Source organism: Schistocerca cancellata, chromosome 5 (assembly GCF_023864275.1).
Source record: "Schistocerca cancellata isolate TAMUIC-IGC-003103 chromosome 5, iqSchCanc2.1, whole genome shotgun sequence".
Classification (NCBI taxonomy): domain Eukaryota; kingdom Metazoa; phylum Arthropoda; class Insecta; order Orthoptera; family Acrididae; genus Schistocerca; species Schistocerca cancellata.
In genome coordinates, this window is record NC_064630.1 from 665,198,802 (window position 1) to 665,214,597 (window position 15,796).

Here is a 15,796-nt window from a genome sequence, read left to right on the forward strand (position 1 = left end):
TGGACAGCCTTGCATTATTCATGGTGTCAATTCCCTCCAGTACTACCTCAGACATTAGTCGAGTCCATGACACGTCGTGCTGCGGCACTTCTGCGTACTCGCGGGGTCCCTACACGATATAGTCAGGTGTACAAGTTTCTTTGGCTCTTCAGTGTACAATATTCATGAACAAGTCATTTGGTACAGGACCAAGTTTGAGACTAAGGACTACAATGGTAAATGGAATTAAAACAATATGCAACAGAATGGGCGTAAAGAATTGGAAAGAAGTAGTACAAGATACGAGCATTTCGTCGCAACTTGTGATATTGGCATGGGAGCTTCGAATCCTTTAGGAGACAAGAAGAAGAAGAAGAAGAAGAAGAAGAAGAAGATTCTTTAGTAGGAAAATTAACTAGATGAGGTTGTGCAGTAGTGAGGCAATGGCCTCGTATTCGGGAATAGGACGGTTCCATTCCCCTTTCAGCCAAACTCAGTTTACTGTTATTTCCGAAACGGCTTGAGGCGAATGCCAAGATGGTCCCTTTCTTAGGATTGGCGAATTTCGTTTCTCCTACCTTCCCAGATCGTGTTTGTGTTCCAGTGACTTCGTCGTCGACGGGGCGTTTGTCAAAAATGCTTATAATGTTTGAAAATGTTTGTAGATAAAGACCAAACAATCAAATAAAATTAGCACAACATGTGGACGCATTTTCGAGATGAGGTACTTATAAGCGATACAATCGTCGATTGACGCCCCCACAGCAAACAGTCTCAATACCCCAGAACTCGTTCGACCTGCATTTCACTTTCAGATTGATGTTCTGCGCCTACTTCATCACATATTCATTATTCAGTTTCCTGGAATGACTTTTTCGCAGCGCGGATTCCTTTGCTATAGCACGCTGACGTGACGCTGAGACTGTACTGACATTTTACAGGAGATATCTCGTCCAGACCAGCTGCTACCCTTCTACGTGATGAAAGTAGCTGGACACGTCCCAGGATTGCCGGGGCTCTTCGTCGCTGGAATATTTGGAGCCGCTCTTAGGTGGGTAAACAGCAGTGTAAAGCACGATATCTTCGAAGAGGATTCCATTTCTGATTTCATGGTGGGGCAATAATTGATACTAAAATGCTCTATGTAGGAAGTATCGTAATGTTTTGCAAATAATTTCCATCACAAGTTATTTTTATCCACCCCTAAAGCAACACTGAAGTACATAACGCTTGGGTTCGCCTGACACATGAATTATAGTAACTAGAGAGAATCTGGCTCGTACCAGTCCTACCAGTCGTCCTACTCCATACACTATATTCTTACGAAATAAGAAAATGTAGCTAATTTGGTTATTTCATTTCAATGGTGTCCTACTACATTATGTTTAGGAACTGCTCTTTACTTTGCCAAATGATATAGTACGCTCGTGAATGTGTTATCCGAAATCTTTGCGGTGCAAATCTGTTGAATAAACTGGAAATTCTAAAGGTATCATCCCAGTGTTAGTGTGGAGTGTAATTTGAAGCACTGGTGCATCCCCACTGAACAGCTAAGTTCGTTAATTAGAAACGAGACAAAATCGTCGCACGAAATAAGTGAGTACAGGGTAGAAAAACAAGTGAAATCGATCGACAGAGCAACTGGCCATTGGACCTGACGTGATATCAGAACGATTTTACAGAGAGTATCCAGAAGAACTTGTTGCTCTGTTAGCAGCAGTGTACCGTACGCTGCTGTAAGATAGGAGCGTTTCTAATAACTGGATGAAAGAACTGGACATTCCTGTTTTCAAGAAGGATCGTCGAACAGACGCACGAAACTATAGGTCTACATGCTTGACATCGGTCTGCTATAGAATTTTAGAACAAGTTTTATGCTCGCGTACTATGACATCTTTGGAGACAAGAAATCTCCTCTCTAGTAATCTTCAGGGGTTCCGAAAACAACGATGGTGTGAAACCCAGATCGCTCTGTTCGTCCATGAGACCCAAATGCCGCCCAGGTTCCATAACTTCCGGAATGCATTTAATACCATTCTGCACTGTCGTCTACTGATCAAAATACGAGCGCACAGAATGTGGGACCAGTTTTGTGACTGGATGCAAGTGGAATCTAGCACAAAGAGCACAGCATGTCATTCTCAGTGGAGATAAAACTTCAAAAGTAAGAGTAGCTTTCGGCGTCCCCCAAGCGAGACTTATTGGATCATTTCTTTTCTCAATACAAGACTGGGCCCAACGTAATTAATTGAGATTTAAATATGTATAAATGAAGCATGAAGGTCTACATACCGAAGGAAAGAGCAAGATCCTAGATTTGGTTTGTTACAAAGTGGTTGCCTAAACGGCAGTAAGGGCTGTGATAGTTGCATAAACGGTCACTAGATAATTGACCAAATAGGCAGTTGTGTATAAGTGGCATTTATAAACTGTGTAAAAAAATTAAAATAAAAGTAAAGCAACGACGCATCGCGAGGAATTATCCGAATGGGATACAAATCGGTAGATGTGATGTACAAGTACAGACAATCAAATGATTGCAATTTCAGTAAAACTGGATGATTTATTCAAGAGAAAGAACCGCACAGATTGAGCAAATTTATCACCCGTTGGTCCACCTCTGGCCCTTACGCTGTTATTCGGCTTCGCATTGATTTATACAGTTTTTATATGTCCTCCTCAGGGGATCATGGCAAATTCTGCCCAATTTCCGCGTTAGATGATCAAAATCCCGAGTTGGTTGGAGAGCCCCGCCCATTATGCTCCAAATTTCCTCAAGTGAGGAGAGATCCATCACCATTGCTCACCAAGATAGGGTTTGAAAAGCACGGAGACAAGCTGTAGAAACTCTCTCCGTGTGCCGGGGTGCGTTAGCTTGCTAAATATAAGCCCAACATGGCTTGCCATGTAGGGCAACAAATTGGGGCGTACAATATCGTCGATGTATCGCCATGATGTAAAGATGCCACTGATCACAAGCGAAAGGGTCGTGCTATGAACAGAAATGCCACCCCAAACCACTCCTGGTTGTTGAGCCGTATGGCGCACGAATCAGTCTGGTATCCCACCACTGTCCAGGGCATCTACAGACACGACTTCACTGGTCATCGGGGCTTTATTTGAAGTGGGATTCATTACTGAAGACAATTCCACTCAGTGAGTTCCCAGGCCGAAGTCGTGTCTGGAGGTGACCTAGATAGCGGTACGATACCAACCTGACTGTCGTCCGCCATGTGTCCCGACAACCACGACTGATGATATGAGATGCCACCTATTTCCATAGCTCGACTCCTTTCGTCGTCAACCGCTGCACCCTTACAGTACAGCGGTACGTCGACGATATTCTACCTCCTGTTTTGTTGTCCTTCATGGCAAGTCATCCTGGACTTCCATTTCTGCAAGATAATGCACACCTGTTGTAGAATTTTAGAACATGTGTTTTACTCGAGTATCATGTCGTTTTTGGAAACTCAGAATCTACTATATAGGAATCAACATGGATTCCGGAAACAGCGATCGTGTGAAACCCAACTCGCTTTATTTGTTCATGAGACCCAGAAAATATTAGATACAGGCTCCCAGGTAGATGCTATTTTTCTTGACTTCCGGAAGGCGTTCGATACAGTTCCACACTGTCGCCTGATAAACAAAGTAAGAGCCTACGGAATATCAGACCAGCTGTGTGGCTGGATTGAAGAGTTTTTAGCAAACAGAACACAGCATGTTGTTATCAACGGAGAGACGTCTACAGACATTAAAGTAACCTCTGGCGTGCCACAGGGGAGTGTTATGGGACCATTGCTTTTCACAATATATATAAATGACCTAGTAGATAGTGTCGGAAGTTCCATGCGGCTTTTCGCGGATGATGCTGTAGTATACAGAGAAGTTGCAGCATTAGAAAATTGTAGCGAAATGCAGGAAGATCTGCAGCGGATAGGCACTTGGTGCAGGGAGTGGCAACTGACCCTTAATATAGACAAATGTAATGTATTGCGAATACATAGAAAGAAGGATCCTTTATTGTATGATTATATGATAGCGGAACAAACACTGGTAGCAGTTACTTCTGTAAAATATCTGGGAGTATGCGTGCGGAACGATTTGAAGTGGAATGATCATATAAAATTAATTGTTGGTAAGGCGGGTACCAGGTTGAGATTCATTGGGAGAGTCCTTAGAAAATGTAGTCCATCAACAAAGGAGGTGGCTTACAAAACACTCGTCCGACCTATACTTGAGTATTGCTCATCAGTGTGGGATCCGTACCAGATCGGGTTGACGGAGGAGGTAGAGAAGATCCAAAGAAGAGCGGCGCGTTTCGTCACAGGGTTATTTGGTAACCGTGATAGCGTTACGGAGATGTTTAACAAACTCAAGTGGCAGACTCTGCAAGAGAGGCGCTCTGCATCGCGGTGTAGCTTGCTCGCCAGGTTTCGAGAGGGTGCGTTTCTGGATGAGGTATCGAATATATTGCTTCCCCCTACTTATACCTCCCGAGGAGATCACGAATGTAAAATTAGAGAGATTAGAGCGCGCACAGAGGCTTTCAGACAGTCGTTCTTCCCGCGAACCATACGCGACTGGAACAGGAAAGGGAGATAATGACAGTGGCACGTAAAGTGCCCTCCGCCACACACCGTTGGGTGGCTTGCGGAGTATAAATGTAGATGTAGATGTAGACCTGTACATGGTTATAGTTTCTACAGCTTGTCTTCGGGCTTGCCATTCTTTACCTTGTCGAGCAATGTCGCTCAGTTTTGTAAGTTTGGAGCATTATGGACACTCTCCTCCAACCACATCTGTTATTTTGACGATCTAATGCGCCAATTGGACAGACTTCGGTACTTTTTTGTTCGGGAGGACATCCAACAAGTCAGTCAATCTATGGCAAGCCGAATAAATGTTCGCATATGGACCAGCACGTATATTAGGAAGTTGCTGAGAAAGCAGAGAATTTTGCACAATCGTTTTAAACGTAGTCACTGTCCCGCTGACAAACAGAAATTATGCGAAATGAAAGCAGCTGTCAGAAGGACAATGAGAGATTCTTTAACGAGTTTGAAAGCAATATTTTATCTGCAGATTCTAAAAATAACCCCAAAAATTTTTGGTCGTACGTGAAATCTGTGAACGCTACAAATAATTCAATACCTTCTCTTGCTGTCAGTACGGGTAATGTAACTGATAATGATAAACACAAGGCCGAAATTCTAAACCTAGCTTTCAAAAACTCGTTTACGGTAGAGGACTGCAGCACCGTTCCCCTTTCAATCATCGAACAAACGCAAAGATGGCTGACATAGTGTTTAGTGTATCTGTGATTGTAAAACGGTTAAGATCCTTAGACGGCAGGAAGGCATCTGGCCCAGACGGTATCCCCATAAGATTATTTGTAGACTATGCTACAAATATAGCACCATTCTTATCCATCATCTATCAGAGGTCATTGGAACAGCGGAAAGTTCCACGGGACTGGAAGAAGGCCCAGTTGATAGAAATCTATAAAAAGGGGAAAAATTGGATGCATATAATTACCGGCCTATTTCACTGACATCGATTTGTTGTAGAAACATGGAACATATTTTGTGTTCAGACATCATGACCTTTCTAGACTCTGAGAAGCTCATCTGCAGAAACCAGCACGGTTTTTGGAAACAGCGGTCATGCGAAACACAGCTGGCCTTCTCTATGAATGATATACAACAGGCTCTAGATACCGGCTCCCAAGTTGATGCCATATTTTTTCTACTTTCGAAAGGCGTTCGACTCAGTTTCGCACTGTCACTTGCTCCAAAAAGTGCGCGCTTACGGTCTGTCCGATGACATATGCGGTTGGACAGAAATTTTTCTAACACACAGAGAGCAGTATGTCGTCCTGAATAGGGAGACTCCAACAGAAACAAGTTTAACATCAGGTGTGCTCCAGGGAAGCGTAATAGGTCCGCTGCTTTTTACGTAAACGATCTGGTTGATAGTATTGACAGCGGCATTAGACTGTTTGCTAATCATGCTGTAGTCCACAGGCAAATAGTATCACACGAAAGTTGTGAACAAATCAATGAGGATTTGCAGAAAATAAATGCGTAGTGTAATGGCTGGCTGTTATCTCTCAATATTAGTAAGTGTAACCTACTGCGTATAACAAGGCGAAAATCCTCATTAATGTACGAGTATAAAATAAATGCCCAGTCTTTGGAAGCGGTAACATTCGTCAAGTATCTGGGTGTGACTATTTGAAATGATATCAAATGGAATGATCAGATTAGACAAGTAACGGGTAAGTCGAACTCTAGATTGCGGCTTATTGGTAGAATCCTGAAGCGATGAAGTCCTTCAACAAAGTAAATAGCTTACAATACGTTCGTTCGTCCAGTCTTAGAGTATTGTTCGTTTGTGTGGAACCCGTACCAGTTGGGTCTGTTTCAAGAGATTGAGAAGGTCCAAAGAAGAGCAGCAAGATTTGTAACTGGTACATTTAGTCATCGCGAGTGCGTTCATTCACCATTCAAAGATAACGGAAATTAGAGCTCGTACTGAGGCGTTCAGACAGTCGTTTTTCCCTCGCGCGATCCGCGATTGGAACAGGGGGAGGGGAATATGACTATGGTTGGCTAGCGGAGTATATATGTAGATGTAGATTAACTTACTCAATTTATGAGGCACATTGCCTTGAATAAATCATCCATTTTACCTTAAATTGTGAATTGTTTGTCAGTAAATATACATACATCTACCGATTTGCGTCGGATTCGGATTATTCCTTTCTGGCGCCCCGGTCTTTTTCTCTTTTTTGCCCTAGAGTGTACATCTACATTAGGTTTTTCGCTAATGTTACTTGCAGAAATTATGTTCCGCCATTTTTAGAGAAAAAGAAAACGTAGTTACATCAACAATGGGGTTGGTATGAGAGTGGGGGGTTGTTGCCTACAGATAGTCATTTTCGGACCTAATCACCGCTCTAACCGAGACACTTGTCATATCGTGCGATCAGTTTTTGTTTTCCTTTGTCATAGAGGTCTGCCGTCCCGTCCCGTAACGGAGCTATTGTGCCCCGCTCTTCGTCACTGTCAAAATGCTGATCGGAGAACAGCAATTTCTTGATGTGCAAGATGGGGTGGAAATCGCTGAGACTCGTAACCGTGGAGTAACGGTGCTGGATAACGCGCTGCCTCACCAACCGCACAAGGTCGTCATTGATGGCGGACGATCGGCCATGGCCCTCTTCCGTATGGACACGTTTACATCCTTCAGAAAATTGCCTACACCAGAGACGCTCCATGAGTTTGCTCACGACGTTCAGTCCGTACAGCTTACACAGACGATGAATTCCGCCCGGCGCTATGTTTTGTGCGTTACGAAACTTTATCACAGACCGAATCTCAAAGTCGGCGGGAGAAGTAAGAGCCACCATTTTCAGCCACTGCTACAGCGCTGCTGATAATCGAGACTGGTCTGATTGCCGTACGGTTGTTACCTCACAGTACTGTTGTGCATGCCCTATTTTTCAGGCTCGAAAAGTTTAGTTTCTTCCTCCTTCGTCCCGTAAGATTTGCTTCATGTGGTCCCTTCACGATAAAAGGCTGCTTAAGCTCCGATACATATAAGAAGTTTAGATCACATGTTGGTAACCCAGCGAATTTTGGTTTATTTAATAACAAATATTAACAGTCTAAATCTTTTCCTTTTATTTCTATTGGTGACGCTCGATTTCGGTTATTTATTTAGCATTGCATACAAGCCCGATACCTGCTTCCTGGAATCTAAAGCGGGTCGTATTTGCACATAGCTACAGAAAAATATCCTCAGCTATGATTAAACATCAGGTTTGTGATTTGTAATGTCGTTTAAGCAGTTAAATGCACGGGTGTCTGTAATTAAAGCAACAAACGGAAATTTTGCAAGGTTGCGTTTGTTTTGCCACAAAACAGTATAAAAAGGAGATTGTAAAGTAGAAACAATGTAAAGAATGCAGAACCTGAACAACTGCAACATGCATAACGGAAAACAAAAATGTTCTTTGTTTTCTCCAACTTAACGATTTTCACACACATTCCGACATCTGGTTAATATGTTCAGTGTGGGGTTCGACCACCTCTGACAGCAAAAAGGCCTGACAACGACAGGGCAAGCTCTTAATGACGTCATCAATCTCACGTTGAGGCAATAACGCCCATTCCTCCCGCAGAGTTGCTCGCACGTTTTGGAGAGTGATTCGTGGATGGTGCAACTCATCTCCCAAGTGCGCTCCAGACACGATCAATGGGATTCAAATCAGAAGAGCGAGCAGGTCCACCCGTGTGTGCATTATCTTTCGTTGCCAAGAAAACGTCAACCACAGGTGCTCTATGAGGTCGAGCATTATCGGCCATCAATATAACGTCTGGGCCTACAGCACCTCGCAGTAACCTGACATGAGGTCCCAAAACCTCGTCATGATACCTGATAGCAGTTAAACTTTGCCTATTCACCCGTACAATTTCGTGACGATGTGTTCGGGTGGTCAACATAATCCCTGCTCACACATTAGCAATCTTCGTCAATATCGGTGTTCTTTAGACAATGTTTGAGTCCGGAAATCGTGTTCCACGTTCCCTGCAATGCGAACACGTCGAGAATCACTCTCCAGAAAAAATCGGGACTCATCTGTGAAGATAATATTGGCCCACTGTCCGACCGTCCAGGTGGCATGTGAACGATTTAACTCTAGACGTTCTGTTCTGTGAAGATGCGTCAGAGGTACACATACAGTACGTCTCAAACAATTACGGCCACTCTGACGAAGCCTTCTGTGCGCCGTTTACCTCAATACAACATGCACAGTGGCTGCTGGTAGGTCATGTACCAGCCACCGTGCAGTCCTGAGGCGGTACCGTTGTGTCCTTACAGCCAAATAGCGGTTCTCTCTTTCTGTTGCCACACGTGGTGAGCCCTGCCCTGGTCTTCAGAATACAGTTTCGGTCTTTATAAACTGTCGCCACATCCAAGAGACAACAGAACAATTGACATTAAGCCGTCGGGACACATTAATTGGAAACTGTCCTGCTTCCATTCTTCCTATGGCCATCCACCTCATAAAGCCTTGTAGGCGTTTCCTTTGTGCCATACTGCACCATCTGTGACTGTGTACACAACGACTATGGATGTGGGACTACACGGCAAACACTACCCCTTGTGATAGGTGCCCTGACGTCGCCGTTGGTGTGATTTTACGCTGACTGGAGTGCTATCTTCCGTGCAGAAAGAGATCGTACGGGCATGTATTGACAGTTCGTATGATTATATTGTGAGTTACACACACGACGGGGGAATAGCGGTTTGTTGCTTTAATTTTTGACAACAGTATAATTGGTAAAGTTAAACGTAATGTATAAAAATGTAAAGATACCCAGAAGCCTTAACCGGTGGTATTACATTTGTCGGTCATCTAAACTACCATTCGCAACCTAAGGCTTACTGGCAGCTGGTATGCGAAATCACTGGTATAACGCAAGACCGGGGAAGTTATATTCCTCAGAAAGCCACTGTTGCGGAATTCTCAGTCTATGATCTATACTAACATTACTTACGTCTATGCGAGTACACACCAGTAAACTGCTAGAGTAGCTTAACTTGTAGGGTTCTAGCTTGTGAGACAAGGAGGTAGGCAACATCGCGGTACAACGTGGATGCCAGATTGACCACCATTGACCTTTTATACCAGTAAGTGTGAGTGTAGCTTTCAAGTAACTTCCCACACCTGTGTAGTCAAATTCTAGATGTGTCCCCATATTGTTGCACACCAAGGTACACAATACTAAAGGTAAGCTATTCACTAAGTCTTCCGTTAGCTTAGGGTGAATGACAAGGTGACAACAGTGAATTGGAGGGGGACCATAATAAAGTAGCTGATAAAAGTTGAGCAACTACTCATAGAGACGTAATGTCAGTGCTCATCCCAAATGAAATATTGGGAAATGACTGGATGTTATTCGTCATACAGGCCACAAATGAATATATATTGCGGATTTAAAATCAAGTAAAATGGATTGCATTTAAAACAATTCTTTCTAATTGCAGTTCCATGTCTGGTTGCCTTAACGCACTATCTGGGACCATCTACGAGGATTTCCTGCTACCCCTGATGCCTGGCAGGAAGTCGGATGTCGTGGTGAACCTCATTATGCAGGGCATCGTGCTGGTTGTGGGCGCCATCACCGTTGCGTTGGTCTTGGTCGTCGAGAAACTGAGCACCATACTTGAGGTGAGACACACAGCCAGCCAGCAAAATGGCTGGCTTCGACAAAGAAAGAAATCCGATCGAGGAGGAAATGAGACGACTAAATTTTCACATGTGTTCTATTCAAAATGTATTGCTAAGGAAACGTTTAGTATATTGCAGTGCCTGTGTTATGCCGAATTACGATGCAAAGTTCCTTCGAACATGCGTGAAGTTTTGAGTTCTATTGACAAGGGATTTCAGATCGATTCCGTATTTCTGGATTTCCGGAAGTATTTTGACACTGTACCACACAAGCGGCTCGTAGTGAAATAGCTTATGGAATATCGTACCAGTTCTGTGACTCGATTTGTGACTTCATAAGGTAGTTTTATGGCCCTTTGTTGTTCCTTATGTATATAAACGATTTGGGAGACAATCTGAGCAGCCGTCTTAGTTTGTTTGGAGATGACGCTGTCGTTTATCGACTAATAAAGTCACCAGAAGATCAAAACAAATTGCAAAACGATTTAGAAAAGATATCTGTAAGGTACGAAAATTGGCAATTGACCTTAACGAAAAATGTTAGGTCATCCACATCAGTGCTTAAATGAATCCTTTAATTTCGTTTACACGATAAATCAGTCATATAAAAGGTCGTAAATTCAATTAAATACCTAGGAATTTACGAACAACTTAAACTAGATGGAACACATAGAAAATGTTGTGGGGGAAGGCTAACCAAAGACTGCGTTTTACTGGGAGGACACTTAGAAAATGTAACAGATCTACTAAAGGAACTGCCTACACTATGCTTGTCCGCCCTGTTTCAAAATACTGCCGGCCGGAGTGGCCGTGCGGTTCTAGGCGCTACAGTCTGGAACCGAGCGACCGCTACGGTCGCAGGTTCGAATCCTGCCTCGGGCATGGATGTGTGTGATGTCCGTATGTTAGTTAGGTTTAATTAGTTCTAAGTTCTAGGCGACTGATGACCTCAGCAGTTAAGTCGCATAGTCCTCAGAGCCATTTGAAGCCATTTAGAATACTGATGCGCGGTAGAAGATCGTTACCAGATATGACTGACGGAGTACATCGAAAAAAGTCGAAGAAGGGTAGCACGTTTTGTATTATCGCGACATATGGGAGAGAGTGTCACTGAAATGATACAGGATTTGGGCTGGACATTACTAAAAGAAAGGCGTTTATCGTTGAGACGGAATCTTCTCACGAAATTCTTATTACCAACTTCGAATGCGAAAATACTTCGTTGAGACCGACCTACATAGGGAGAAACGACCACCATGATAAATTAAGGAAAATTACGGCTCGTGCGCAAAGATATAGGTGTGCGTTCTTTCCGCGCGCTGTACGGGGTTGGTATAATAGAGAATTGTGAACGTGGTTCGATGAACCTTCTGCCAGGCACTTAAAACTGATATGCGGAGTATCCATGTACATGTAGATGTAGATGCATGAATGTTGGAAGGAACTTTGCATCGTTATTCGGATTAACGAAGACAATGGTTGAAATGGTTCAAATGGCTCTGAGCACTACGGGACTTAACATCTGTGGTGATCGGTCCCCTAGAACTTAGAACTACTTAAACCTAACTAACCTAAGGACATCACACACATCCATGCCCGAGGCAGGATTCGAACTTGCGACCGTAGCGGTCACGCGGTTCCAGACTGAAGCGCCTAGAACCGCACGGCCACACCGGCCGGCTGAAGACAATGCAATATCGTATTTATCCGGTGGCACCGGGCAATCGACTTTCAAGTAAAATGTCTCCCCTGTACAGCAATATACGAGGGCTGTTCGGAAAGTAAGGTCCGATCGGTCGCGAAATGGAAACCACTGTGAAAATAAAAAACGTTTTATTTGCAAGAACTAAGTACACCTTCTAGCTACTTCTCTACGTAGTCGCCGCTCGACTCAGACATTTGCCTTAGCGTTCTACGAACTTTCCAACACCCTCGTCATAGAAGGCAGCCGCCTGTGCCTTCCGCCAATTCTCTACGCTGGTCTTCAGTTAGTTGTTGTTCCAAAATATTGTCCTAATAGCCAGCGGTTCATGTGACCAGAGATGAAACTCATACGGAGCCTATAATGGGCAGCATTGTGGATGATCAAAAACTTTTAATCGAAAACGCTACAGGAGCATCTTCACTGGCCCTGCAGAGTGCCGGAGAAGTGTCGTGAAGAAGGATACGCTTGACACTTACATTATGTGGGCTGCATGGTATCAGGTGAAATCTCTCACCAGGCCCTCATACTTGACGGGATACTTTGCTGATCTAAGCATATTTACGTGCTCACGGTGCACTCAGAGCTGAAAAGAGCGGCGTGATCCGATCGACGGGCATATTAGAGACACTACCCAACACATCTATGCAAAGCATCATCGGATTGTCAGTGTGGTTTCCATTTCATGGCTGGTTGGGCCTTGTTTTCCGAATAACCCTCGTACATAGTGGATATACGGGCACAGATTGTGGCCACATGGTTGACGACATATGGAAGCTTGGGTCTGGCCGTGAGTCGTGCACGGGTAGCCAAATGGTAAGGCGACCGCTCGCGATAAGGGTGAAACCCGGGTTCGGGCACCGGGCCGGCACAAATTTTCATTGCCGTCATTCCATTATACAGCTGCTGATAGTCCCTATTCGCAATTGCGAACACATATCATATAATGAGAAGCATGGTCGAAGAATGTATCACACAGGCAGGGATCTTATTGGCAAATCTCAATTAATACGCACTGTAATACGTCTCAAATCTCATATGAGAATGAATTTCATTACAAAATAAACATCCGTTGTATCCTTATTAACAAAGCTAACCATTCGCAAACCTTGTGTCTCAAAATTGCAGAGTCAGAGATTTTTTTTCCTCTATTCGAGGCCGATGTTTGGCTACAGTGATTACTACTGCTGAAGTGTTTTTTTAGCATAGTTTATACTTTTTTATTTTCTTGGTCCATTTTATCGATGTGTATTAGCATGTAAGACATTGTACTATTCATACTTCGGACAGTTGAGAGAATTTTCCACGTCCGCGTTAGCAACACAATCGACTGCAAATGCCTGAGTCAATACCTCACACTAGTTTGCTTCTGTAGTAGAGGCACGTGAGACAGCAATCTATAGTTTTCAGATAATTCGGCTACTAACGATACGACCATCATCAAGGCCAGTCGCTAAATGCATTAAAACCACTTGACTCAAATACAAACAGTGTATAATAGTATAAAGTGGTTTTAATTCATTCACAGACTTGTTCGTAAGATTGCTGAACGGCTAGGAGCCGAAATAACCTGTTGCACCCACGAAAGATAATGGAATAAGTGACGACGAGATCGGATTGCTACAGAAGTAGAAATTTTCAGCAGTTCTCACTCACGTAAGTGGAACACAGCTTAAGCATACAGTTCCTGGTCGCAAAATACGTGGCAGTGTATGAAGTTGTATGGGGATTTCTCCTTAATGTTAGAAGCTATGAGGACATGGGGCATAGCTAACAGACTGTAAGTTGGCGACTGTCAGCTTGTTGCCACATTTGGAGCTTTTGGAGAGGAACAAGGTATGTGATGTCTGCTGACTGGTGTGGGGTGGCCAGTTACGAATTCCACTCCTGTGCCTCAATCTTGATCTCAGAGTAACACTTGCAGTCAATGTCTTCATTTATTTTCAAGCTTGCTCTTCCCTTTAAAGTTTTCACAATCTCCTTCTAGTATCATGGAAGGTAATCCTTGATGTGTTATCATTTCTTTCATCATACTGTTTCCTCTTATTGTTAATGTCTTCCATGTGTTACATTCCATGTCGATTTTCCAGAGACGGCAGCTGTGGCCAAGTTGTTCTAGGCGCTTCAGTCTGGAACCGCGTGACCGCTACGGTCGCAGGTTCGAATACTGCCTCGGGCATGGATGTGTGTGATGTCCTTAGGTTAGTTAGGTTTAAATAGTTCTAAGTTCTAGGGGACTGATAACCTCAGATATTGTCCCATAGTGCTCAGAGCCATTTGAACCTTTTTTATTTTACGGAAAATTTTCTGATCTCTCATACCAGACTACATAGTTTTAAACACCTTTCTACAGCACATCTCAGACGCTTCGAGTCTTTTCTCTGGTTTTTCCACATTCCCTACAGTGCTGTTCTTTTTGCTCCAAACGTGCATCGACAGAAATTTTTACTGAAATTAATGTCGACGTTTGTACTTCTTTTGGGTTGGAATGCTTTCTTTGTCTGTGATAGTCTGCTTCATGTTTTCCTTGCTTCGTCTCGTACTGATGTTTTGCTTCCAGGATAGATGAATTTCTTCACTTTGTCAGCCTCTTGGTCTCGAATGTTGATGTTAAGCTTACCACTAATCTCATTGCTGTTCATACACATTGTGTGTGTATTGTGTATTAAACCGGGAACCTAGAAAATAAGGAGAGGCTTCGTCCCCGACGTAGTCCTCAGTGGTTCACAACCGCATAACTGGCCACAGCAGTCCACCCATCCCATCGCCACCCCACACTGAACCCAGAAATATTGTGCAGTTCGACCCCCATTGGAACCCCCCTCCCTCGGGAACGTCTCATACAAGACGAGTGTAACCCCAAATGTTTGCGCGGTAGAGTAATTATGGAGTGCACGTACAGACTGGCCGGCACACGGGACCTCGACACTAATCCACCGGGCGGTTTCGTGCTGGAGACCGGCACGCCTTCCTGCTCTGGAAGCAGCGCGTTAGACCACGCAGCTAGCCGGACTGGCGCTCATACGCTTTGCTTTCATCTTTCATCGTTTTTCTCTCAATCCACAGAGCGTGTTTATTAGATTGTTCATTCCATTCAGCAGTTCCTGTTATTCCCCACTTTCACTGAATAGAGCAATGTAACAGCGTATCTTTTCACTGATACTCGCTCACTTAGAATTTTAATCACACTCTTGAATCCTATTATTTCTTTCATAGCTTATTTTCCTCGTCATTCTTGCTGATCTCGTATATTATCTGTTTTTTTTTTCTATAACTCATACCTATTTACTTGGGAATTTTGGACACGATGTAACATTTTACACGTTCTAGCGCTTTTTCTAAGTCGACGACTCCCACGAACGTGTCACAAGTTTTCACTAGTCTTGTTTCCGGTATCAAGAGCAATGATGCAATTGTCTTTCCGCTGCATTAACCTTTACTTAAAACCAAAGTCATCGTCGTCTAGCCTTGCTTCAATTTTCTTTTCTATTCTTCTGTACACTATTATTATCAGTTACTTTGATGCAGGAGCTGTTAAGCCGAAAGAGCAATATTTCTCGCACTTACCTGCCCTTGCTATCTTTTGGATTGTATGTACGATAATTTTTGTGAAAGTCTGGTGGTACGCCTCCATACTCATAGATCCTACAAACCAACTTGAACTGATAAATAAAACCATACAAAAAATCTTTATGTTACCAATGTTCTTAAAGAACAACCGGAATGTGTCGTTTGCTATCTGCAATCTGCAATAAATGCTGTTTTCGTGTTCACAGCTGGGATACAGTGTCAGCGGCGTCAGCAATGGAGCACTGCTGGGACTCTTCTCGTTTGGCATGCTTGTACCATCGGCAAACACCAAGGTATGATAT

The 15,796-nt window shown here is 43.5% G+C and overlaps 1 protein-coding gene across 1 annotated transcript in view; it reads left to right on the top strand.

Moving 5' to 3' along the window:
• The window catches only part of LOC126188296 (sodium-coupled monocarboxylate transporter 1-like), a 134,354-nt gene that overhangs the window by 94,015 nt on the left and 24,543 nt on the right, over positions 1-15,796 (top strand). Inside the window, exons 9-11 of the mRNA XM_049929882.1 lie at positions 921-1,030; positions 10,039-10,222; positions 15,701-15,787. Coding sequence (XP_049785839.1) covers positions 921-1,030; positions 10,039-10,222; positions 15,701-15,787 — 381 coding nt within the window. The remainder of the gene's footprint in view (positions 1-920; positions 1,031-10,038; positions 10,223-15,700; positions 15,788-15,796) is intronic.